The 27565-nt window shown below is 33.3% G+C and overlaps 3 protein-coding genes across 3 annotated transcripts in view; 2 read left to right on the forward strand and 1 right to left on the reverse strand.

Annotated features, from left to right (window-relative positions):
• LOC118739068 (glycerophosphocholine phosphodiesterase GPCPD1-like) overlaps positions 1 to 27565 on the forward strand; it is a 481215-nt gene that overhangs the window by 311163 nt on the left and 142487 nt on the right. The gene's annotated exons all lie outside the window — the stretch shown is intronic.
• Positions 1 to 27565, forward strand: part of LOC118739071 — a 64289-nt gene that overhangs the window by 20966 nt on the left and 15758 nt on the right. The window contains exons 4-5 of the mRNA XM_036470194.1: positions 4811 to 4918; positions 12931 to 12990. Of these exons, the coding sequence (XP_036326087.1) occupies positions 4811 to 4918; positions 12931 to 12990 (168 nt within the window). The remainder of the gene's footprint in view (positions 1 to 4810; positions 4919 to 12930; positions 12991 to 27565) is intronic.
• On the reverse strand, positions 20424 to 26167 carry LOC118739075. The gene is made up of 3 exons (XM_036470197.1): positions 25949 to 26167; positions 25706 to 25879; positions 20424 to 20666 (listed from the first exon to the last, which is right to left on the reverse strand). The coding sequence occupies exons 1-3, from the start codon at positions 26165 to 26167 to the stop codon at positions 20424 to 20426; spliced, it is 636 nt and encodes a 211-aa protein (XP_036326090.1).

The raw sequence follows: 27565 nt of genomic DNA on the forward strand, positions 1-27565 counted from the left end.
CATCATCCTTTTCATGGAAATATTGTCCGTATACGGCACTGAACTCCTCATCAACACTCATGTTTCATTTCATGCGAAATGCGAAGACGATAATCAACAGAAACAGTAAACGTCACTTCTTCAGTGTTACTTTTTTAAATGTTCCACACTAGCAACTTACACGATGAACTATAATAATATTCCGACCAACAACAACACTTACTGGACCAACAACAACACTTACTGGACCAACAACAACACTTACTGGACGTCCGGCGCGGAGAACAATTAACGAGATAATGAGAAACTGACGAAACGAGTTGCTTACTTTTAACAGCTTTTTGACAGAAAACTAGTTTTCGCACGTAAGCTCCCTTTTCGTAGACCAGGTCACATATTAAAATTTGACAGCCAGTGTAGAAATACATCTATATTTGTAAATTTATCGATTAAAACTGTCGAGTTATCGATGGCAATAGCATTATCGATGCAATATCAATAAAATCTTTAGGTTATCGTTACTAAACTCATCAGAATTGAATTATGTGTTCCGTGATCGAATCGGCAATCGTATGAAAATATTTAACGTGACTGATCGTATGCATGGCAATATTGGAATTATATATTGGAACGTATGTCACGTTCTCTGGCGTATCGTAACTTTTTGCAGATTGTAATAAATTCCCGGTGAATTGTTATAGAAATTTTGACAATTTGTCCACCTCTTTTTACTGATTTTAATGGTGTAAACCATTTTTGGTTAAAATTAATAGGGGTGGAGCTAGAGAGGTAAAGGTGGGATTTTCAATATTTTTAAAAGATTGTATGTATATCGAAAACTGTTGGATCGATTTTCAAAGTGTGGATCGGGTTTGATAGATAATTTAAAAGCGTTTTATTTTGTATACCTACTTATACATATATTATATACATATTTTGAAAAAAATAACCAAATTATAATCATTTTTTAATAAAAATGTACGTTTTATATATAAAAAATACGTAATTAACTACAGTATCGGTCATATCTATAGCACGCCATTTCAAAGTGATATTGTGTGCAACTTATGTTTATTTATTTATTTTTGAGAATTTTCAATTAAAATACAGTTCTTTCTCTAACAAACCCCATGTAAACCCAAGTTTAACAATTTGTAGAAAACTTCAAAAAAGTGCAACGAATTTTCACCTAATTTTCAAACTTTTTTCTCAGAAGTGTTTGAATTTTTCTGAATACACAGTTTTATAGCCCAATCAATTTTAGTGTGATAATGTGCAAGTTTCAAGTGACTGAAAGTTACCGTTGATTTTTTAGAATTTTTTTTCCCCAAAAGTGTTGCGGTTTTCCTCCATATACAAATAAATTGAGTTTATTCATTATATGGAAGCCAATGCGACAAAAGAAATTCTAAAAAATTAACGGTACTTCGTAGCCACTTGAAATTTGCACATTATCAGACTAAAATTGTAGGGGCTAAAAAACTGTGTACTCGAAAAAAATCTAACAATTCCGAGAAAAAAGTTTGAAACATAGGTGAAAATTTGTTGCACTTTTTTGAAGTTTTCTACAAATTATTAAACTTGGGTTTATATGGGGTTTATTAGAGAAAGAACTGTATTTTAATTGAATATTCTTAAAAATAAATAAATAAAAATAAGTGGCACACAATATCACTTTGAAATGGCGTGCTATGCTATAGATATGACCGAAGAATACCATTTTTAAAAAGTACATAAAAATACCTTTAATTTGTTTTATGCTATGTTGCAAAAATTCTTTTGCGTAGCGGACCTTCGGCCGCGCTTAGAGATTATAACCAGTGTTGCCGTTTTAGTCCATTGGTGGCTACCACCTGCTTTTTTTGGCCACATAAATTTGGAGAATTTATTCATACTTAGGGTGAAATAGTTTTATGTGCTTAATTTGATCTCTTTTTTTCATTTATGTAAGAGATGAATTTTTTTAAAGTACTTTGGCTACCACTAAAAATTATTCGCGGCAACACTGATTATAACCCTTACTACTCAGAATTCTCCTTTGTGTGTTGCCAGAAGAAAGGGGCAGAACTTCTCTCTGCGTAGGCGGCCTTCAAAAATTTAATTTTATATAAAAATATTGTTTTATATAAAAAATCGTCGCAGGCAAACATTTACAGTTGTTTATTTCACTGTCGGTGGATGCGCTTAAACCTAACTATATAATATTATTTATCAATTTAAAGGTATTTCTCTGTTCTTTCTAACAAAAACATCAACAAATATAGTTAATTACGTATTTTTTTTAGAAAAACGTACGTTTTTATTAAAAAATTTTCATAATTTGGTTTTTTTTTTAGTTTCTCTAGAAATATGTATAAAAGATATATAAAGATATGCATATAAATAAGACAAATGTATGTCTATCAATAAATTTTTCAACCATATCCACATTTTGAAAATCAGTGCAATAGTTTTGGAAATGTAAGCTTTTGAAAATATTGAAAATTCCACCTCTATCTCCGCACCTATTAACATGCACCAAAAAAAATTACACCTTTCAAATCAGTAGAAGGGAGCGGACCACGCCCACTTTTAATTTTTGTTTTATTTCAACGATTTCTCGAAGACATTGAATTGGACAGTAAATTGGACAATTCGGTCACGTCTTGGCCAATTTGAGAATAAGAGGGAAGACAAAATGGCAAAAAATCGCAGTATTATGAAAAAGGTTCATGTTTGAATATTATAACAAAATAAAATAAATAACATGAAATCCGCGCAAAACGATTCTAACGGCGGTTGCTGAAAAGTGTATTGTCCTTTTAATTGTCTGGACGCCTACTTTACACAACAATTTGACAACTAATACATATTCTCAATTGTATTGTCCCAAATTGTCTTATGTAAACGCAGCGTTAAAGCAACCCTCTTGCTTTGCCACAACATGCGTAAGTAGTTTTGAATGTAAAACTTGTTGCTTGAATTTATATTAATAATAATAGTTATTTTAAATAATATATATTTTGAAAAAATTGGGATGGACTTTCATAAAGTCGTCCATTATGCTTTTCTGATGCTGGTAAATTTTAATTAGGTGTGCTAAGATTTAACAAAATTTCGTTATTTCAATATAACATACATATTATTTCTACAAATTTAAATTTTACGTACAATTTTCTGTTTCGTACTTTTTAATTTGCGTGTATTAACGGCTGTGTGCAATCGAATGAAAATGATTGACGATTACAATATTTGGAGTACGCCACATAGAATGTATTCTGATGTGTTTCTGAAAGATTAATTTTACTGAGGTAGTTTGAGCTTTCCTCTGCCTTACTTAAAGAGTTACTATAAAGCTTCGATTCAAGGACAAATAAATCGCTTGGCTTACCTCTGTCATTGAGATTCCATTCAATGCCTATTGAACATTTTGTTTACCTTTATGTATGCTTCGGTGAGCCCACGTAAGGGTTCCGAAACGTAATATATTGTTGTAGCTCCAGGTTTTGCTAGATAGTCTTCCTCCTCCCTTCTTCTTCGGTGCCCACCCTAGATGACTAGGTTAGGTTGGGTTAAGTTGTCATAGTTGTCTATGAGACACACTTAGGCTCAGGGCCTATTGTGATGCCGCATATGGGGTCAGCAACTGCCAATCTCTCTTGAAACCATTTTGAATTGCGTAGGAATTTAAGAAGATCCCTGATTTCCACGCATCTAAGGTCCTCCAAGTGGTACTAAAAGTGAAGGGTCTTCGGCTGGATAGAGCAGGGACTGGCACAACAACATCTTGACAGCCTCTACAGAAGTCATGTAAACGTAGGCCAAGTTGATAGGCATGCTTGCCAATTAGGCAATAATCCAATGTTTAGGCTCAGTAGTAGGAACTGTGCGTTTGCGCTGAACACCGGCCGCAATTGCTTGGCAGTTTTGCAGATTTCGTCATGCTATCTGTCGTTCGCTACTTTAGTACTTCTCTCGGCGATAAATAGCTTAAAATTTTGTAAGGGTATTCCTATTTCGTCGTTTATATCCCCAAAAGGAAGTTTTTTGCCAAGTTGCACCAGTTCAGCGACCTTACCCCCATATCACCTTTGGGCGAAATGAAAGAGATGTGCGTCATTTCATGGCTACCATGTTGACTGCTTCGTGAGGGATTTTATTAGCGCCTAGCTGTCAGTGAAGATATAGATATCTATATCGATAAAAAAAACTTACTCTGTCAATAAGTATGCCTGTAAAACGATAATAAACACGCTATTATATAGATATTGATATATATGTCGATAACAGTAATATTATCGATAATCAAATAAAATTATAACTCTAAATATGGAGGCCCAAGAAAAACGGAAGCAATACCGAAAACACTAGATATATCCATTGCAATAAAACTACCGATATGTAAAGGAAATTGGAGTTGATATTACTAACGATAACATTTTGAAAAATATATAACTATTATTAACACTATGCGAACGTTTTAAAGCAACCCGATTGATTTAAATTATATGTCCACTTTTACAATAGCCAAAAAGTTATGTCCGGTTTTCAACCAGCAAAAAAGTTTTTCGACGACCAAAACTATATGTCGAGGGTTTTGATGGCCAAAAATTTATGTTTAATTTTTAGATTGAAAAAACTCAGCTTTTCAGATAAACAAAAACTTACTTTAATTATTTTGGGTGTCCATAAATTAATGTCCATTTATCAAATGAGCAAAAATTGATTCACATTTTTTAAGCGTCCAAAAATTTATGTCCGTTCATCAAATGGCCAAAAATTTATGCAGTTTTTATTTTCTAGGATTGATGTTAACCGGCTACTAAACTTTTTACGTTCTTTGTCGTTACAGGAAAACCCTGGTCTCATAGTACCATGGATAATTGGTTACATCACTTTCATGGCATTGGAGGCAGTGGCCATGGTCTACTCCAATGTTTTGCGAGATCATGTAAATAAGGTCAGTAAGTCGCTAATAAATACATAGCAAATAGCATCCGTTTGATACGATTATACCAACAACACAATTTAATGCATACAGCTACCAGCTCGCTTTCAGTTCATTCAGTTATTCATTTCACTTTCATTGACCAACTGCAACGAGGACGCCGAAAAGGGACTGACTTGCAAACGGAATATAATAACTTCAGATAACAATTTATTACTAACAAGCGCTGAAAAAAAAATCACATCGTAAAAATTTACATAATAATAAAAGTGGAATTGCGCCTCAGAAGAGGAGAGTAGCAAAATTTATGCGAATCAAGAAATTGCATAAATTTCTTTCTTCAACAACTGTGTCTATGTACAAATGTAGTACAACATTTTTTGTCCTAGAAACGCTTGGCAAAGGAGCGACGAATAGCTGCTTGCACTTGCTTTTGCTGATTATCGCACTTTCTGTTTGAATTTGCTTGTAATTTCTCGTTTATTTGTTTCTATGATTCACTTTTGGACTCAATGCCCTAACACTGCATTCGCATTGCAACGCTATTCTCGATTTCATTTGCAATTTTTTTTTTGCAGGATTTTTGTATTCATGGTCTGATTTTTAATGTAGCGAACTACAAACTCAAAGTGCGAAGTTTGTTTTTTATTTTTTTACAAAACATGCAAATCAGAAAGCATTTGAAATTGTAAAATTTAATAGCCAAAGTTTTCGTACAAAGTGTGTACACACTAAAAAGAAAACGAAACTGAATCATAAAACGCCGAGTCAAAATTTAATAAAAATGATAAGTAGAAACTTTCCACTTCCTAAGCTATTTTCAGCCATTTAAGCACTTCAAGTACTCTTTGAAATTGCAACCTTTGGTTTATTGCGTGTTTCGAACTTTTAAACGGCGTTACATACAGTGACTCAAACAAATGACCACATGTTGATTTTCGTCAAATATTCGTAATGTTTTTCGAGCTTAATTTTTTTGTTATTTTTATATAAAAATATCGCCTAAGCTTCAACCAAAACTGTGTAAATCCGAGTTTTAAACTTTATACACAGTTTAGAAAATTTCAAGGAATGTTCATTAAAATTTCAACTTTGTATTCTGAATTTTTAGAAAATTTTTGGGTATTAAGTGCAAGTTTAAAACAGCTAAAAAATCGCGTTGATTTTTGAGCATTATATTTTGTGACGGATGTTTGCGCTTATTTTCATATACGTATAAATTTCTTATGAAATAATACGCGGGAGACCGTCAGCAACAAAATTTGAAAATATCAACGAAAGTTTTTGTAAATTGCGCCTGTTATATTAAGAAACAAGAAAAAGTAGCCTAAATTTTGATGAAAATTTGTTGAATGTTCAAAATTTTGTGTAAAGTTTGTATAAAAATAACAAAAGATATAGTTCGAAAAACATTACGAATATTTGAAGAAGATCAACAAGTGGTCATTTGTTTGAGATTATATAAAAATAACAAAAAAAAAAATTAGCTGGAAAAATATTAAGAATATTTAAAAAAAACGCGTGGTATTTGATGGATTCACTGTATGTATTCTGCAAATATATGGTGATCTGCATGTACGAGCATCTGGTGGTTTGTGTATGTATGTGTATACGTATTAAATTTGTGATAATAAAAGTCCAGCCATAATAAAAACTTCAAAATCTTTTAACCTACTTTGTTCCAAAAATAATTTAAGCATACTCGTTTGCAAAGCCTCTTTTTGTGTAGGTGAAAATTTTATAATACGAGTTTAGGTTAGCTTAAGTTTGGTGCATCTCAGGTGGAAGCCTATGAAAACTTAGAGTCGCCTAAACTCCCCGAGCTAGGGAAGATATGCTTGCCCCTCTAACAACAAACCACCGGGACCGGACATAGCCCTTAAAGCAGCCATAAGGTTAAGAGGCCTTCTTCTTCTGAGTGTCAGCTTGATAGGAATAGGCGTCTTGGCGAATGAAATTACTCAGATATAAACTGTGGAAAGCAGTGGCAGGAAGACCAATCGACAAAAGGCCATTGGTCGAACAATTTGCTTGTGGGGAATTCTGCAGGCAGGATGAATGAATCCAGAGATTAAACGCAGATATTGATATTACAACTATTAATTAAAAGACGATGTGGATATTTATAGCATTCTCAATACCAATAGCAGATAGCCCTTATGATACCGGTAACGATATTTATGTTGATAATGATAAAATTTCAAATGCTTATATAATAACAATATCGATAATAAAACTCTGAATAAATAGAAAAATAAAAGCAAACGATAACAGTTTTGATGACACTATCAACACCGACAGCAAAAGCGTTATCGATTATTTTATTTTGTGAATCTGAGGACAGCTTTAGAATTTATTTTCTAGTTTTTCCCCCAAAATATTCGACTCCAAAAACATCACAATGGCTTTTTATTCACAAAATGAGATCTTTAATACATCTTTGTTTACATGGCTTCTTTATCGATAAGTTCGTTTCGAAAGCGCTTTTCATAGCTCCCTTGTTAGATCCGGAATCCGGACGTTTTTAAATGATGAAAATTCCGGTACTATTTTTCAGGAATCCCGGGATTTTCGAGTTTTTTAATTTGCAATAGTGGCAATAATAGAAACGCCTTATGTTGACCAGTTTTTGCTATATTTCTTTTGTTTATTTAATTTTTAATTATTTTTTTTAATGTCTAGCTAATTATACATACACATAACATCATGCGACAGGCAGTTTTACACACAAAAAAGCAATATATTCGCGATGTTATGGCTCAAACATATGCAGTAAATTGCATTTTTAGTTTTTCTCTCTGACGTCAGGATTTTTTGAAAATTGAATAATATTAGTAATTCAGAAAATGGTAAAAAAAAATAGTGCTATGTACGTAGGAAAACAGTATAGGTATCAAATTAAAGAGAACATTCTGCAGAAAAAGAGAAGATTAAATTTTTTGGTGCATAAGGTATTGAAATTGTCCTTAAAAATGTTATCCTTGCATATCTTTAAATTTTCGGCGGTCGCTGTGGTGTAGTGGTTAACAGTGCGCGCTATCACTCCGCAAAAAAAATATAGAAAAAAGGTTTTTTCTTAACAGCGGTCACCTCTCAGCAGGCAATGGCAAACCTCCGAGTGGATTTCTGCCATGAAAAACAGCTTCTCATAAAAATACAGTCGGCGTAAAACTGTAGGTCCCACCGCTTGGTGTAACAACATCTATTACACTGGTCTACAAATTTCAACTTTTTTTCTGCGAATAAGACGGGACCTGGTGTTTCTGAACGGATTTTTCGTGCTGAACACGAATCCGGGGTCAAAAATGTCCCATCACGTCACGTTTTCGAGAAAAAAGGGGTTGAAACCCCTAAAAATAGCGTTTTTGGCCATTTTCGAAAAATTATAGAGCTGAACCCTGACGTGGTACAAATTTTGCATATATCAGAAATTAAAGGCTAAACCGTGCCCTTTCGAATGAGCCCTATGCCGAATTGATCGCGTGCACCCTTAAAGCAGGGGGTGTATTTGTGTTTAGGGGTGCAGGAAAAATTGATCACAGAAAGAATTTAATCTTAAACGATCATAGAAAATTAATAATGCCAAGGTTTTAACTATATTAAAAGTCGCTGATTACGAATCTGCAGTTAGATTTTAAAAATTTAAGAAATTTATATGGTCGTTTAAGATGAAATTCTTTCTGCGATCAATTTTCCCTGGACTCCTAGACACAAATACACCCCCTGATCTAAGGGTGCATGCGATTAATTCGGCATAGGGCTCATTCGAAAGGGCACGATTTAATTTCTGACATATACAAAGTTTGTAGCACGTCAGGGTTCAGCTCTACAATTTTTCGAAAATGTCCAAAAACGCTGTTTTTAGGGGTTTCAACCCCTTTTTTCTCGAAAACGTGACGTGATGGGAAGTTTTGGACCCCAGATTCGTGTTCAGCACGAAAAATCCGTTCGGAAACACCAGGTCCCGTCTTATTCGCAAAACCCTTGTAGACCAGTGTTATTATTGTTACTATACTTGACATTTTGCAATACTTATTTTGAAAAAAATATATGTTAAGGGCTAATATAAACTCGGAAACGTCCTCGAATATAGTCCTTCTACCTTTATTAGTTTAAAAAAACTAAACTTAAAAGCTTAAAAAAAAATATTCATCCTTGTGAACCCAAAAAATTTTAATTTTTTTTTAATCCCACAGAATTTTCTATCTCACTTGGTACCCATTTTTATTCTACATTGCGCAGAATTTTTTAAAGAATTTTTAGAATTTATCATATCTTTGAAATTATTAAGTTATAGTAAAAAAAATTATAAAACTAAAAACACAGTTTTACTATATTTGGCCCGTAGTATTGGGAGTGTATTGTTTGCTTGGCGTGTTTTTATTTCAACCTGTTTCAATCCTTTTAATCAGATATTTTGGGAAAATTCTAAGTACGGAATTTTTTAAGTATAGCCTATAAAATTACAGGAGGATAAATTGCAAGTTTCAAGTGACTAAAAGTAACCTTGATTTTTTATAATTTTTTTGCTGGCGGTGTCCCGCATTTCCCTCCATACAATGTATGTTCGACAATTTGTTTATATGGAAGAAAATCAACGGTATTTTCTAACTGCATGAAACTTGCATTTTATCCTACTTTAATTAAATGTGCTATAAAACTGCGTACCTCAAATTTTTCTAAAAATGCTGATTAAAAAGGCTTAGGTTTACGCAATTTTTTTTTTGCATTTGTATAATTCTTGTATAAATTATGAAATGCGCATTTAAATGCAGTTGATTAGATATAGATTAGTAATTTTTAGCAAAAAAAAAACCGACTTCAACTCCCATATAAAAAAAATATATATATATATATATCTCATGATCCGCTGATCGGAGCTTAACCAGATTAGTATGGGACCACCTCTGAGACACTACCTTTACGATGCAAAAAGAATTAATCGGTTGACGTGGTCCAAAGTTATGCGGTAACATACATAAAAAAAAAAAAAAAAAAAAAAAGATTCCGACGAACTGATAACCTCCTCCTTTTTTGGAAGTCGGTTAAAAATTAGATAGACTTTTACAAAAAAAAATATTGACTGAACTAGTTAAAATAAGGCGTTTCTTTTATTTCTGCCACTAGTATTATGAACTTCTTTCAGCCACACAATACATACATATGTTGACATAATTTTTTTTTCATAAAGCTTTTTTCTTGATGCCTTAAGTTACTTCATCACATATGTACACACTAAAGTATTGTTAAATGCGTATAAATTTAAATGCTGTCTTTTGTTTTGTTACTAATAAAATATTTTTCAACTTAAATAATAAAGTAGTTTTATTATTAGTAGTATTAATAATATGGTAGAACAGCTTCTCAAACTATATTGATGCAATTTTTTCATGTTAAGTTGTTGGAAAATAATAAATATCTAAATCCCGGGATGAATCCCGGAATATAAAGATTAATATCTCTAGTACGTGCATATTTTTGTATAAATTAAATATTGTGCTATGAAATAAACGCAATTTATCATAAGCTTATAACTAATCTGAGCATTACTTCGTTGAAAGGGATCATCTTAGTTAATATATGGTTCGTAGTTGGGCTTTTAAAGTGAATCCTTCATCTCTCATTTGTCCCGTTAAAGTTTTGTAAATACCGTATTTTTGGGACAAATTATGCATTTGTCCCGTATGGCAGGAAAAAAAATCTGGCAACATTAATTGCGATTCGTGCGCATAAATTCAGGCGCAATCACTACGCTCCCACTTTCATATACATGCATGAAGCTGCACTCGATTTTAGCTGCACATTGTATTTTTGTGACGACGTCATAAAAAGTCTTTTTTAAGTGAGCAAATAAAAAATATTTCCCACGCGCATACATTTCATCTACTTTCGCTACATATTTTCCATACAATCCGCTTTACACGCTGCTTACCTCCATTTGTCATACATAACTTTTCTCCAAGAATGCATCTTGTTCTATCTGAGGTCGCTCGTTTACGCTTTTTTCGGCGTCAAATACACGTTTTCATATTTGTACAAAATCACAGTTTCCTGCTGCAGGCGTTCGTAGAATTATTTTTGTAGTTTTTTTGAATAGTCTTTTTCGTATGTAACTTTCGCAATGTAGCTGCGGGAGTTACCTTTGTGGTAGCCACTGTGGTGTTGTTGTGGCATATAGAACTGCCATTCGACCCCTTCAGGGTGCACTCAGTCACCTCTGCCCCCAACCAAAATTGCCACACTCATGTCGAACTGAGGCAAGTGCTTAGCCCTTTTACTTTTTCGAATTCCACTTTACCTTCCACCCACTCAGCCACCTGTAAAATTTAAACATTTTAACATGCAAAAAGTTTTGCGAAAAGTCCACTAGTGCAGCAGCAATTCTCAGTCGTTGCAACAATTTGCACTGAGTGCATGGTATTATCAACTGTTATTTGTGTGGGTGTGTATGTGTGTTGGCGTTTCGCTATCGCTTTTGTTGTCGCTTTTGAACTTTTTGCATAACTCAGATTTTTCGCCTTTTTTGTGCCTTGACTTCAATTTGTTGTTATGCATAGTTTTATTGCAGCTCTTGTTTTCTCTTAAGTTTTAATACAGTTGTATGCAGAATTGGTTTGCAATGTTGGGTAAGAGTAAAAAAAAAAAATAGATATCCATAGGTGAGAGCGGAATTCGTGCTAAGTGCTTTCCTCGGAACAAAGTGTAGAGGCTAAATAAAAGCTATGGGAAAAATTTAATACTAAAATATTTTTGGCTAAGCTTTTTATTACTTGATTTTACTTCATTAGTACTTCACCTCTTGTTACTACATACATATGTATGTATATGGGGCGTTCCAAACCACACGTGTATGATTTGTTTAAAATTTTTGGGGTTGATGGACAAACTTAAATAATAAATACATATGAAATTTGAACTTCATTAATAAATTTATTCTAAATTTACAGCACAAAAACAAAGACAAATCGATTTAATAGTTTTCCAAGAACGGGGCGATAAAAAAATTTGAAAAAAATCACACATACATACATCAAAATCATCTATGAAAAAAAATATTTAAAAAAAAAATTCTTGATTTATAGTTTTTGAAAATATGCCTTCTAAAAAAAATAAAAAAAAAAATCCAATGGTAGCTCTGAGTATTTAAGCAAAATTTTGAGTAAGTATTCCGGGGTGCACTCTATAATAATTTGAGTTATAATTTTATTTTACATTGAAGTTGAATAAAATGAGAATATTACAAATTTAAAAATTTTTTAAATTTTTTTTCGAATGTTTTTTTTTGAGTATGCAGTTTTGTAGCCCATTTAATTTTAGCATAATAAATTGCAAGTCTTAAGCGATTACAAAACTGACGTTAACGTTTAATTTTCTTTGAAAACGGGATTTTGCGCATTTTCTTCCATAAGAAAAAAGTGCAAAAAGCCATCAGCATAAAACTATTAAAAATCAATGCAATTTTGCAGTAGTTTGAAACTTGCACCTTATAATATTAAAATTGAATGGGCTACAAAACAAAATTTGTAATTTACGCATTTTACTCAACTTCGGTGTAAAAAAAAACATAAGTCAGATTATTGTAGGCTGCAACCCGTAATACTATACTTAAATAGTGTGCAATACTCAAAGCTACCATTGTGATTTTTTTAATTTTTTTATAAAAGAATTTGTATGTGAAAAATTTTTCGAAAAAGAAAATCTTCTAACATTTCTTTACATAGAGAATTTTGATGAGTGCATGTGTTATTTTGTTCAAATTTTTCCTCGCCCCGTTCTCGAGATATTTGGAAAACTATCAAATCGATTTGTTTTTGTGCTGTTAAGTTTTTAAAAATGTATTAATCAAGCTTAAGTTTCATATTTATTTAGTATTTATGTGTATCCATCAACCCTAAAAATTTTAAACAAATCAAAAACATGAAGTTTCAATCTCGTTTATTTTGGTATGAAACGACCCATATATCCAGTCCATCATCTAAATATAATTTTAAGAATGATAATGCTGTTTATAAATTTATTTCCAGCAATTCGACGCTATGTGCAAAGCGGAGGTGGCCTTCTTCATAGCTCGTGCAGTCATTAATGTGAGTACAGATGTGGACGATGCATATTTATAATTAATCCTATATGTAGCAAGTATACTAGCCAATGGAGCGACCTATATAATTTTTTGTCCTTACCCTTAGAAAATGCGTCCAAACTTAGGCTAAATATTGCATTTTTCAACTGAAATTTCATACCGCATACTCGAAAGAAGATATCAGTAATATTGTTTTTCTTAAATTAAGCTAGAATACCTCTGTCTTCGCTAAGTCAAATAGGTCTTCAATCCTCACTTATTATTGCTAAATTTTTTGGACCAATGTATTAGGTATAAATTGAGTAGATCCACTCACTTCTATACCCCCTACTCAGTTTGATTAAACGAAGAGAAATCAGCATATTCATTCCTACAATATTTGGTAAGAAACATAGAAAGAGTTATAGAGCCTAAAGAAGTGACTTCTTTAACATCTACGAGGCTTTCAATAATACCGCCAACGGATCTCGCTGCTTGGATCGAAACCATGTGCCAGGAGCGCGATATTATATCATGCTTGGCCACAATTTCGTGGACATTCCTTTCGAACCCTTCTGATGTACGATCTTTAAATCTCACTATAATAATGTAGTAAGGATGGTACTGTACATTTAAATGGCAATTATAAGTAGTAACGGGGAAATTTTTGCAGTAATGGCCTAGGTGTTATGATTGAAGCGCTTTGTGTACTATCTATCCAATGAAGTTCTCAGTCTAAGCCCACGTACGCAAACCTGATCTTGTACGATGGACATGAAGTTATTAAGTTTTAAAATTTAACAAAACAAAAGTTATGACTGAAACTAAATGTCGTTTTCGTAGTTTCGCTCCAACGAACGTTTCAAAACCAAAGCAGAAATGAGAACAAAACTGTCGAGAACGTTCTCAATTGGAATTATGTAAGAACGAAACCCTGTGGAACGTTCCCAAAGAGAACAAAATGCGAACCATACTTTCGGGAACATTTTTAAGAGAACAAAATGGAATCAAAGGCCTTCGGCACGTTTTGGGAAGGAACTGAACGGGAACAGAAGTCTAAGGAACTTTTTCTCGATTAACAAATTGTAAATTAAAGCTCTAGTAACTATCTGAACGAAACAGGAAGAAATCTTCTCTGAACTATACGCGAAAAATGGAAGCGCTAACAAAACTTTTCACACAGCGTTCATTAGTTTGAAATATTTTAATATTAAAATTAATCCAAAAAAAGCACTGAAAAATATCTACGCGAATCAATTCAACGAAAGACTTAAGGCACGAACTTTGCTTGCACAGAAATCGAAAAATTGTTTCTAAAATGGACAGTTCACCCTAATAATAAACGATGTGGAAGTGGAATGCTCCGGCTTCTTCTGGCTTAGAATTAACGAGAGTGGTTTTCACTGAAACGCTTTTACATCGCAACCCTCAGACGCCCGTCTCACTCTTAACTTTAAGTTCTAAAAACTTGTGTTCTTGATTTGTTCTCTATCAGAACGTTCCCCATGGTTTTGGTCTTATTTGGTCCCCTTTGAAAATGTTCTCGATAATTTCGTTCTCATTCTGTTCTTCTTGAGTACGTTCCCGGAAGTTTTGATTGCATTTGTTCGTAACGAAAACGTTCCCGAACCTTTTGTTCTAATTTTGTTCTCGTTCAAACTGCTCTCAGTACTTTTTTCCCGCTTGGTTCCTTTGTGGAAACGTTCTTGACATTACATTTTGTTCATGTGCGGAACTAAACCAAAATTGGAACGCATTCTCGGTCCCCATTTTGTGTGCAACAATACACTCAATAACTACTTTTATCTCTAACCAAAAAATAAAAATAAAAGTCATTACATAATCACTAATAGTGATCGAAAAACCAGGAACCGAAAATAAACGTCATTATGAAGAATTTTTCTTCTGAAATCATTACTAAATCGTTATTATATCATTTTTATTTTTTAGATAAGTTTTAATTGTTTTTATGCGATCTTTATTTTATCGGTGAAAAGTTATCATTACTCTATGTTTTTTTTCATTTTTGATCAAAAATGTTCGTTATAATTGGATTTTTATTTTTCGGATCATTTTTGCAGATACTGAAAAAAGTCTTTAGAAAAATCAAAAAGTAAAATCTTGAAAAAACGTTGCAAATAATTAGTGATTTCACCTTTCTTAATGCCTAAAATCAAGTACGGTAATCATTATAAGAAAAATAATTTGAAACAACAATTAATCATTATTTTATAATTTAAATTTTTTTGCTCAAATGTAATAATTATTATGCAGTTTTTTTTTCTCAACAGAAATTATTATCATTTGATTTTCAGTTTTTTGCATGGACCGTATCCGTTATGATTTTTGTAATAATAAAAATCATAATTTTTTAAATTATAAAAGGTTTAATTCGGTAATAAAAACGCAGTCTCTATTTATGATAGTTTAAAAAGTAATTCAAAAAAATTTAATGCAATGTAGGATAACAGTAAAGATATTATATAAAAGAAAAAAATCTGTAGAATTATAACAGAACAAATTTTTTGGTTCATAAGGACGAATGGGTATGAAAAAGGTCCTTTACAAATTTTGTCCTTAAATATCCTTGAAAATTTGCAAATATATATATATATTTTTAAATTATGGTTTGCGGTCATCGAATTTTGTCCTGCAAACTTTATTAACTGAAAAAGACAACATTTCTTAAAAGTGCATTTCAATTAAACCAAAAAACTTTATTGCTTTTAAATTCGACATAATTTTCTTTCTCTCAGTATGTGTACCAATACTGTTATGCTACATTGCACAGAATTTTTAAGATACTTTTTTGAATTAGTCATATCTTTAAAATTTCAAAGTCCTTTGAAAAAAATCGTGACGTCAAAGTAAAAACTAAAAAAGTGGTTTAACTATATTTGGCCCATAGTTTTGTGAGTATGTCGATTCTTTCTTGTGTTTTAATTTTTTTTTGCACGGTGTTAGAGATGACCGAAAAAAATAAAAGTCATAAAATAACGATTAAAGATGCCTGGAAAAATAAAAACCACAAAATAACTATTAAACTATGATTTGTATTATAAAATTGATACTTTTGAGCGAAAAAAATTCAAATCATAACATAATGATTAATTGCTGACTGAAATTATTTTTCTCATAATGATTACCATCACTGCTTTTTAGACATTAAAAAGTGAGATTACCAGTTATTTGCAAAGTTTTTTCAAGCCTTTTCGGGATTTTTATTTTTTTGAACGTTCTTGAGATTTTTTCAGTATCTTTTGGGATTTATTGGGACGAATCTAAATTTTTTCGTGGTTGTTTAAAAAATTTTAACGAACCCTTCTGGAAGCTTTTATATTTGTCGTGACTTTCGGTATGTTTCGGGACCTTTCGGGATAGCCTCAGAATTTTTCTCCAGGAACTTTCCACAATTTTTTGTCGCCTTCCGAAATCTATCGGCTTTGGTTGCAGACATTTGTTGAGTTTTAGAAAAATTCTAAGTTTTTCGGGACGTGACCGAATTTTCCCAGATTTGTTATTGATATTTGATGATTTTTCGAATAATTTTAAGTAGAAAGACTTTTTGAAAACACCTTTTCCGGCATTTGGGGCTCTTTAAAGCTTGTCAAAGAATGTTTTTCATATTCTTCGATTCTTGGCATTAAGAAATGCATTAACATTGTACTGCAACCAAGATCACTACTGCGGCGAAGCTAGTGAAGTTGTTGAGACACAAATACGGCTCTCATTTGATGATGATGGATATCGGAACACATTTTATGCGATTGACTGGACGTGCCCATTTTCGTTCTCGATGATCTCATAGAATTTGAAGTTCGTGTCCCTATAGTAAATAAAATTCCGTTGGGCCATAAGCACTAAAGATTTTTAGGAGGGATATATGCATAATATTTTTTAGGTAACAGTGTCTATTCTTCTACTATACCCTGCTAACTATTTATCAAACTAACAAAATTATTGACAAGATGGGTGGTTCTATGGTCATTAGCTAATATTTTTGGAACCATGGACCAAATGCACTTGCCCCATGAATTTCCCTTTGGTTATTGACTCTATTTTAAAAATATTTTTCCAATTGTTTTGGTTTTATTCGGCTATGTAGAAGAATTATAAATTCTAAAACACTTACCTACTCTGAGTTAATAGAAGTTACTTTGCATTCTATATAAGCGTAGTTAAATATGTTCACCTGTTTAAAAATGGGTGACAGTGGTTATTGCGATTGCTGCTTTTTTTTATTTAAAATTAATTTTATGAGTAGTTTCCACTACTATTTATGTAGGTAGATATTTCCGGTTGTCATTAATGGTACTTTTTTGCCTTATCCTCTTTTGCGTTCATTTCGTTATGGGCCATTAAAAGCCATTTGCTGCTGAAACAAAAATAAAATTCAAAAACAAAAGCAAACCAAAAAGAACAACAGCACACTGCTTGTAAATTTTTTTAATTTTATTTTAAATCTTTCTAACCACAATGCGTTGCAACGTTTCCTATTTGGCCCATTATTACGGTTTGTGGTTTTTATAGTCGACTGCATGCACATTTGCTTTCTTCTCTCTTTCCCCCCTAATCCCTTTTCCCCCAATTCAAAGCACTTTTGGGTTCTTTTCGTCAGCACGCGTTGTGTATAATACACAATTGTAAGTGTTTAAATTTTGGTTGTAACTGTGTATTGTATTGCATTTGTATTTATAGTACAAATGTTGCAACAAACTAAAAAAAAAACAATATACAAGGCACCCCCAATGAGGTCAAGTGTTAGTTGCTGACACTTAACTGTACACAAGCGCATGCACATTTTAACATGTCTGCCAGAAAACTAAGGCACATTTGTAGCAATAGGATTAGGTTGCATTCGTGTATTTGTAGTTAGTTTGGCAAATAAGGGACTAACTTTTTCTACACCTTTCAACTGTGATTTTATAAATTTTCCAATTTCTGTAGCAGTAAAAGTGTCTTGTGCCCAACTAGAATTTAAAAGTATATTATAAGCTAAGTATGTATGTATTTTCAAATGCTGCATGCAGTTTAATAGGCATTGTTAATAAAAATGCCCATTTTGTTTTAAATGGTTAAACTCATTTACGAAGCATGGAGAAGGAAATGAAAATGCTTTACAAATTGCTTCAAGTTGTTGAGGGAAGGCATAATAAACTTTTACGGCTTTTGGGTTTCACTTTATTTATAAACCCACAGTTTTTTCGGAGGGATCCCATAAAATTCGTTGTTTAAGGTTGCCAACAAATGGCAAGGATCGTGGCGAATACGCCTCCAAAATGGAAATTGAAACAGCAATTGGCTTATAGGCTCGCAGATCAATGCAACATGCTCCAAGTATGTGCAATTGACAAAATGGAAAGGCCGCTAGGCCCCTCGGCCTCAAACAATGCTCTGGTGCCAGTAATGACTAACTCGAAATGCGTTCGGGAATACCAGAGATCTCTGCTCTATCATTGACAGCATATTCTTAGTCAATCAAAGCAGTTCAAAGCATATAACCTCCCCGGGATTCTTACTTATATGACTTCGGAGATGTGTGCGTTAAAACACAAATTTTGAAGGGTAAATAAAGAGCTACTTGAGAAAACGATACTTTTATTACATACTATAGTGTACGACATCGGCCTATAACGATTTTATTATATCTATGTATACATATGTGGCATTCTTTCTCATATCGGACACCAAATTGGTGTCACACTTTCGATTGGCTTCAAACCTCCCGTTATATGGGATGTGGGCGTGGTTACTGCCCGATTTTAAAAAACTTCGGCCATTTGGTATGCTGTGCCAAGGCCAACAACTGTGCCAAGTTTGGGAGAAATTGGTGCAGCGGTTACCTAGATATACACATGTAACCATAAGTGGGCGTGGCTGCGCCCATTTTCCAAAAATGAATAATATTCATATTATCGTCTAAAATTTATTGTAAATATCAATTTTTAGTGCATAATCTTTTTAGTTACTAAAATATCGCAGTTTTCGTATATCTGAAAATTGCCGTTATATGGAAAGTGGGCGTGGTTTCAGCCCGACCAACCAACCTTGGAAACCTACATACCAAATTTCGTTGAGATATCTCAATTTTTACTCGAGTTATCGTGTGCACAGACGGACGGACGGACATCGGAATCGACGGAATCGAGATCTCTTTTCATTCTGATCATTTATGTATGTATACATTTGTCTATATCTATCTCAATTCGTTTTTGCTGTTATAAACAACCGTTATGTGAACAAAGTTAATATACCCTTGTACTCAAGTGCGCTCGGGTATAAAAACGAAGGCTCCAGTGAATTACGAACACTAAATGCAAGTTTTCAACCACTGTTCTCTTTCAATGGAACTGGAAACTCAATGTGCAACGCGATCCTGGGCACAACTTTCGCTGTGCTTTAAGGATTGTCCAAAGGTTACCTATTAAATAAAAACCCTTAAGTGGGTGCAAAACGAACTGGTGAAGGTTTTCATTATATTTTATAAGGGAAATTTTTGTTTTCATATTCTGTGTTTAAAAATTTACCTATGAAAAATGCAGAGCTGATTTAAAGGACAGCTTAAGAAATAAAGGACAAAAGGCGTTCTTTATTTTGAAAAAAATTATAAAGGACAGGGGGTTAAAATAAAGGACTGTTTTTTTCAAATAAAAGACGGATGGTCACCGTAGCCATACAGCGCTTAAAGCAATCGACTTATTGAGGGAAACATTTGATAAACGTGATATTCCTCTAAATGGACCAGTCGATTGACCACTGAGATAGTGCGATTTTACGAGTCTAGATTATTTTCTTAGGGATCATGTGAAGTCGAAACTCTGGACATTTTGGAAGTAAGAACTACTGTTGAAACTCTGGCCTCCACTGCTTGATATCGCTATAGCTTTTAAATTTTTCTTTATAACCAATTAATTTTTTTTGTTTGAAACTACATAATCTCAGTATATTTTCTTCTATTATGCGCCTCTAAAAAAATACCCTTTATGCTATCAAATAATTTCATAAGCAAATGCTCAATTTCATGTTCGTTCTTTCATGTGAGAAATGATATTAACTACCCCATGTTTTACAAATTTAAATTTGCATACTTTAGGGAGCAAAACTATAGCAGCAATGAGCTGATCTCTAGCCGAATAACTAAGCAGAATGGCATAGAGAATAGCAGAAAATTTAATTTATTTTAGTTAACAAAAATAAAAGTTCAATATTAAGATGTCACCGTGCTTTAAATGAAAACAAAACTAAACGACTTCAAATATTTTCCACATATTTTTATACTCCGTTCCTTGCAACCCCTTGCCATAAATCATTTATTTCATTCAAAATGTTAACACTTACTACCGAAAACACGTAAAAGGAACCACAGAGGTACAAGCTACAAACATATTACATTCATACATTCAACTGTTGGACTAACATATTTTTGATGCACTGCCTTCCTTGTTCCGCGCTTGCGAATCACTTGAAACCACGCTTCCACAGCCGCAAATCATCGACATCATTCGTTTCGTTGGCACTCTGGAAAACATTGTGAACACAGCGCACAAACAGGTAATTGGCCACAGGCAGGGTGAAAGTGAAGAGGGTGTGCAGATCTAATTTTGTAGCGCCAACCAATACCTCTACCAGCCAGGCGATGAGTTCAAAGCTCAGCACAAACATATTGATGGTAAGCCATGGCGTCATGTGACCCGGCGAAACCTGTGTGTGTATGGGTGATTGAAAAAAGATAGGGGGAAGAGAAAAAGGTTGTTATATGAAATATGAAAAATATGTAGGGGAAAAAAAGAGAAAACGAAAAAAATGTTGGTAGCATTGTGTTGGGAAATTTCGCTCGTATGTGTTTGTATGTGTGTTGGAACAGCGGTGGGTGCTTGCAACGTATATGACAACGCAAATGGTGGTTATGAGTGCAGAAAAATGGAAAGGTCACTGCAAAAAAGATAAAGGAGATGAAAAGTAAATGCGAAAAAAATTGCAAAACAATTTTTTGCGCTGCACCATTGAGGTAAAACCGTTCATACCGAGCAATGGCAAACCATCGAATGTACTTCTGCCATGGAAAAGTTTCTCGTGAAAAACGACATATCTATGGTCAAACATTGACAACTCATACCAATTTTTTAGAAACTAAATTATTTTCATTGCATTATTAAAATTTTTTATATACATTGCTGGAAAATTAAATAAGGACGCGACATTTTTATAGAAGTAAAAATCTAAAAAATTTGATCACAAAGTTGAAAATTTAGATGAAAATTTTTCAGAATTTTTATAATTTATGTTTTTTGAAATATGAATTTGTATGGGTTTTTGTTAGATAATGAGCTATACTTTTATAAACAAACAAAAAATATTAAATGAAGAAAAAAATATTGGAAAAATTTGTTAACCTATTTATTTTTCCAGCACTGTACATAATTAAATTTCGTGAGTTTTCAATACCATTTCACCATTAATATGTGTCATTCTGAGACGTCGTAACATTGTAGGTTAGGGTGGTCCTTAAGATGTCAACACTTTATATTGTGTAGGACACGCACCCCTGTATCTTGTTCCACGTATGTACATAGATGCAAAATAAGGACATACACAAAAATGTCAAAATTTTAAAAAAGTTTTAGGAGTTGGTACTGGGGTTTGAATAATTTAAATTAAAAAAAATCGCAAAAATCTGCGTAATATTTACTTTAAATCTAATACAAATTCATTAGCTTGCTGATATAGCTGGTCAAAATCAAAATTTTTGGGATTAGAAATATTAATTTTTTTCAAAACCCTGATGGCGAGCTCTAAACTTCTTTTTCATTTTTAAATTTTCTTTTATGTCTATTTTGTATGTAGAACAAAATAAAGGGGGTCGCATGCTGTTGATACTCGTACGTTAAGGACCACCCTACTGTAAGTACCTCCATTTGAGTAATAACTAAAAGAAGCACACTAAAAATCGTAGGAGCAGCTGCCATCGACTTTATTTGAAGGGCAGCTACACTATACACCACGAGCGCATCAATCAAACTGAAAGGTGGTTAAGTAAATTCGCGCCACTGCATTCAACAACCGAAAACACATCGATGGTTGTGTTAACTGGAAAACGATACAAGTTCCCACTATGTAATGTAGCTACATACAGTGGGGAGCACAACTGAGTAAATGGTGACTTTGTTTTTAAATATTTGCAAGGTTCTTAATGATAATTTTTTTGTTATCTTTTTATAAAAATATGATTCATGCTTTAACCAAAACCATATAGATCACAATTTCAAACTATATACAAAGCTTAGCAAAATTCAAAAAAATTTCATTGAATTTTAACATTTTCATCAGAAGTTTTAAAAAAATGTTTGGGTATGCGGTTTTAAAGCAAATTTTAATGAGTCTTTATGAGCTCTGCACAAAGTTTGAATGGGTGCTTAATATGGTTTTGGTTTAAGCATGAACCATATTTTTATAAAAAAAATAACAAAAATACTAAAAAAAAATCATCATGTACTCATTTTTTCTCTCCACTGTATGTATGTACATATACGCAGCCGCGTACATACATACTTATTCGGTTAAGAGTATCTATGTATGTGTGTCAGTAGGCAACTCTTGGCTATTGGCCTATATTTACGAGCACCGGCAATCCTGATTGCAATATTTCTACATATATGCAGGGCAAATTTGCAATTCAAATGACATTTGACAAGTTGAAATGCCAACTAAATGAATATTCATAGCGCGGCAATGCATGTCATGTGTGCACTGCAATAAGCTTTTATACATACATACATGCAACAGACAAATGTGCCCGAATGTAGACAAATATTGAAATAGTGTGTGAGTTTAAAATTTATGAACCAAATAATAACGCAATCCCTGCATGATTATTGGCAAATATTTAGATAAGGGATTGTTATTTAGAAAAGTAAATTTCTGAGCATTTTTTTTTCTTCTTTTTCTTTTGAACCACATTTATAGATTTTTATTAAGCGTTTTGAGGGACTTAAATTGTGGAATTTTAAGCCAATTTGTCTAAAGCGCTAGCTAATCCCATGTTTTCATCCTCCTTACAGTGTGAAAATACGACAAAGTTCAATACGACAGAGAAGTCTCTCTCTCTCACACACCCGATCCGCTCCGCCCTACAGGCCGAGAACAGAAGGCTCCTTAGTCACAGAAACTTCTTTACCATTTTTGGTATCAGAAAGGCTTTACGATTGTACCTCATCTGATTTGTAGTTCCCTCTTAGCTGAAATGAGGACCTCTTGTCCAAGAGAGGTAGCCAGAAATTCTCTCACTCCTTGTTGTTCGGTGACATTAACCCTAGTATGCCCTTTCTAGCTTTGTAGCCAGTTTGCCAGCCACGCTGCTGTAGGTTAATACAAAACAACCTTATCTCCTTGCTGTTGCCTTCTTAAATCGACGGCATGACCTCTACGTCTATTTGAAACACACAGAGCGGTCGATAAGTCTAAATATTAGACTGACAAAAAGCTTCCGACAAAATACACCTCCATCGACCCTTCTGCCATCCCTTGAGACTATGCAAGTTGTTGGGAGCCAATCTACATAAATGGTGCCAATCAAAATGTGCAGTAATTAAAGTTATCAGCTACGAAATCGCAGCTTCCAAAAATTGTATGGTATTCAGACAGCGATCTAGTAAGGAAGCTTGATCTATGGGAAATTTCCCACAGTGCCATACTGTTTGCAATAAAACCTGCCCATCCCACACGCTCTAGCTAACGTAGTAATTTAAAACAAGCTCCACCCAAAAAGGAGTCCGTAGAATGTTATGAATTTGTATATAAAGGATCATAAAAGAAAACGTTGCTTTATGAGCGAGGCAGCTCGTGTTTTAAAAAGGGCAGGAGTTCTAAACAACTGAAGAAACCCTCACTATATTCTCAGGGGAAAGCAATCGTTCTGCAATGCATCCAATAGAAATATTGAGGTCCAATACCTGTATAATACCTGTAAATGAACGCGCTTTCGCACTCTATTGTGACCCTTTTGGTAGAGAAAATTTGTTAGATATCGATTTCTCCTGGCTCTTTTGATATTAAGAAAAGAAAAAAGTTCTGGATATTTTGACAAAAAAAAAACTTGTTTCAAAACTTGTGTATGCCAGATTCATGCAGCATACGACATGTGGCAAAAACGCAGATTTTAACTAATTCTAGAGTTCCAGAGAAAGAAAAGTGAAATAATGCAACACTACGCCGAAAAAAAACTTTTTTAAGTCGAAAAAGTTAAATTTTTGAAAAAATATATATTATTCTCAATAGTTCTAGAGCTCCTGAGAAGGAAACGGAAAATTGCTCATAATTACGCGTTTTTTCCTTAAAAAAGATAAATAAAAAAAATTTAAAAATTTAAACTATTCCGAGTGGCTTTTTAATAGTCCTAGAGTTCCTGAAAAGGAAAAGAAAGTTCTGCAAAATTACACAAAAAATATATTTTTTAAGAGGAAAAAAAAAAATAAAAAAATATAAAATAAGAAACTTTAAACTGTTCTGAGTAGCTAGCTTCCCAATTGTTCTAGAACTCCTGAGAAGGAAAAGGAAAGTTCAACAAAATTATGCCGACAAAAACTTTTGTTTTTTAAAAAGCCGAAAAAACTGAATTAAAAAAAGAAAACGGTTCCGAGAAGTTTTTCAATAGTTATCGAAATCCTAAAAAGGAAAAAAGGGTTACGCAAAATTACGCAAAAAATATGTTTTTTTTTTAATGAATGTTTGAAAAAATATACAAATTAAAACTAAGTAGCTTTTCATTAGTTATAGAGTTTCTGAAAAAATAAAAAGAAAATTCCGCAAAATTACGCCAAACAAAACTTTTTTTTAAGTAGAAAAAGTAAAAGTTTTGAAAAAAAATAATTAGAACTGTTTTGAGAAGGCTTTCAATAGCTCTAGAGTTTCTGAGAAGGAAAAAACGGTCTGCAAAATTACGCCGAAAAAGAACATTTTTTTTTAAATCGAAGACTCAATAGTACTAAAGTTCCTGAAAAAAGCAAAAAAAAAGTTCTGCAAAATAACACAAAAAAAAATTTTTTTTAAGTCGAAAAAGTGGAATGTTTGAAAAAATAAATAAAAAATTCAATAGAAAGCAGTTCTCGCTTCTGCGAAAACCCTGTGAAAAAATGCTAACCCAATCCACTTCACGATTATATGTACGTATAAGCGATCTGCTTTACAAAGCATGCATACAATCACTAGGAATATCTAAAATACCTGTTCGCCTACGTCTTCATTATCTTTTTCGAAATCGCCTTTTTCAAGAAATTAGAATGTAAAAAGAAATATAGAGCTATCCCAACTATCACTGAACAGGCCAAAGTAAAGAGAAGGAGTTAGGCCTCTCTCACAAACACATTATGGAGACTCAACTTGGGAAGTAACTAAAGTTTAAGCATTCAAGTAACTGACACCCATTGCCAAGTATTTAATCGTACTCTTCGAGTTCAATTGTCCGAGCAATTGCAATTCATTCGCCTTGGAGGGGCAATTTCTAGGATAGCAGACACTTTTGCCTGGGAACTGCTCACAAAGTCACGTAAATGAACACCACATCACAGTAGATTAGAGAAAACTTCCGCTGCAACTCTCAGCGCTCGATTTCAGAAAAAAAACGGTGTATAAAGTAACTTTATCCATGAAGACATATCAAATTCCCACCTCAGTTGGCTTTCGCCGCGCTAAGGTCTTCAAAAAGAGAATCATAACCGCCAGAAAAAAAAAATTAATTTACTCACATTTATTACGGCATACCAGAGTAGTAGCCAAGCATTGAGCATCACTAGCGAACCGACAAGGCGACATTTGCGCAACACTGCATATGGTATGACATAATATTTGCGTGAACGCCACATGGAAACGCGCTTGCGGCCACCCCAATAGAGGCTGGTGAACTCGCTAAGGCTATAGAACTGCAAATCAAAGCAAATGAATTACAAAATGCACCAAATTCCTCCTAACGCCTTGATCTTTTCACTCACCGTGCCCAGCGTGCTGATCGCCAACACCACCCAGTAGATGACCGGAAACCATTCGGCTTGACACAATGAGCTCTCCATTAGGAAATTCTTGATTGCGCGCCAGCGTGTGCCCGGGCAAAAATGCCATATTGAGTACACGTCGCAGTCGTCGACGGCAAGATCGAATTTGTGGCGCAAAAAGCGGCAAAGCTTCTTATCGAAATGTGTGAATTTATACATTTTATTTGCTAGAAAACTTTGAAAATTCTGAAGATTTTTAATTTATTTCAAATTATTATCTTTTTCTTCAAACTTCGAACTTTCTGCAAATGTGCAAATATTGAGCACAATATTTTGCTTTGATTTCTAACGTTATATGTTAGTATAATAAATTTGGAAAAGTTGAGCGTTTCACGTTTAACAAATCTAAAAAAAAAAAAATTATGATTGACGTTTTTTCTGAGCAAGTAAACGTCATCAGTGAAAGTAATGTGAATCATGATAAAAACACAGCAAGGTATAACCGTTCTCTCAATTTGTCGGCCATGATTTTTTTTTGAAGTTTGCCAACATTTTAAAATCATATAAAAGTGAAAATAAAAAATTTAAATTGTTTGAAATTGTTGTTGCTTGAGATTGAAAATGAAATTGTGTGTGTGAGTTTGTGAGTAAATTTAAAAATTAAATTGTTTGGAAACGTCAAGAATTTTAAAAGTGCCTCTCAGCGGTTCTACCTTACTATATTTTTATCATGATGTGAATGGCATTTGAGTGAAATGGAAAAAGAATGAGATTTATTGAATAGATTCGCATACGAAATTTTGTTGCCAGATTTTCTGTGGTTAACTCGAAGCTCGTAATTTATTTGCAGTTCTCAGAAATTTGATTATGTTGCCTATCTAGAAAAGTTATCTCGGATTTAGGGAATATACTTAACAACGTCTGGTATAATATCAGTCTTATAGTGTGACGTATCAAAAAGCTTCAACTGAAATTAGTTATTACCCATATCATTGATGGTCGTAAAATAAGCTCTTTTCACCAACACATGTTACATTAATACAAATGATATCTTCTATCGAATAATAGAATAAAAGGTCTGACACAGATTTGTTCGCAATCCAGTCTATCCTGTATTTTAAAAGGCTATACTTATTAGCGCCATTTCTGGTTATAAGGCATGAAGTATATAATTAGTAATAAACAATGTATTAAAATTCAACACAATAGGGCCTTTTGGTCCATTCCGTGATTTAAAGCAAGTGTACATACTGCGAGTTGTGAAACTCCTTGCTTAAACACAGCCAATCCCTTTTTGGAAGATTAAACATATGCCCAGATTATATACATATCTTCTTTGCCAAGCCGAAATTCAATATGCCTATAGTCCGAGATCTAATCCTCAGTCACTCACCAATTTAAAATTGACCACCTCGCCGGGACTTGGATGGAGTTAGGTCAATAGCGTCTTGCCTTCTAGAAGTAACAAACGTGAGTTTGGTACACACATTCAGAATGTTTAGCCCACAAGACAATATACACCCAAAAGCTAGTTCCCACTTGCCTTGCATTTACTGGCCAAGGTTTCTCATGAAATATGATTACCCGTCCGCTCAAAGAATGAGAAGCCGCCATAGA

The sequence above is a fragment of the Rhagoletis pomonella genome, unplaced genomic scaffold, assembly GCF_013731165.1.
Source record: "Rhagoletis pomonella isolate Grant_MI unplaced genomic scaffold, Rhpom_1.0 Rhpom_scaffold_00005, whole genome shotgun sequence".
Classification (NCBI taxonomy): Eukaryota; Metazoa; Arthropoda; class Insecta; order Diptera; family Tephritidae; genus Rhagoletis; species Rhagoletis pomonella.

Coding starts and splice junctions, on each gene's coding strand:
- LOC118739075 (XM_036470197.1), bottom strand. CDS start 26,167: ATGTATAAATTCACACATTTCGATAAGAAGCTTTGCCGCTTTTTGCGC. Junction 25,880..25,948: donor CGATCAGCACGCTGGGCACG/GTGAGTGAAAAG, acceptor TTTGATTTGCAG/TTCTATAGCCTTAGCGAGTT. Junction 20,667..25,705: donor TCTGGTATGCCGTAATAAAT/GTGAGTAAATTA, acceptor ATACACACACAG/GTTTCGCCGGGTCACATGAC.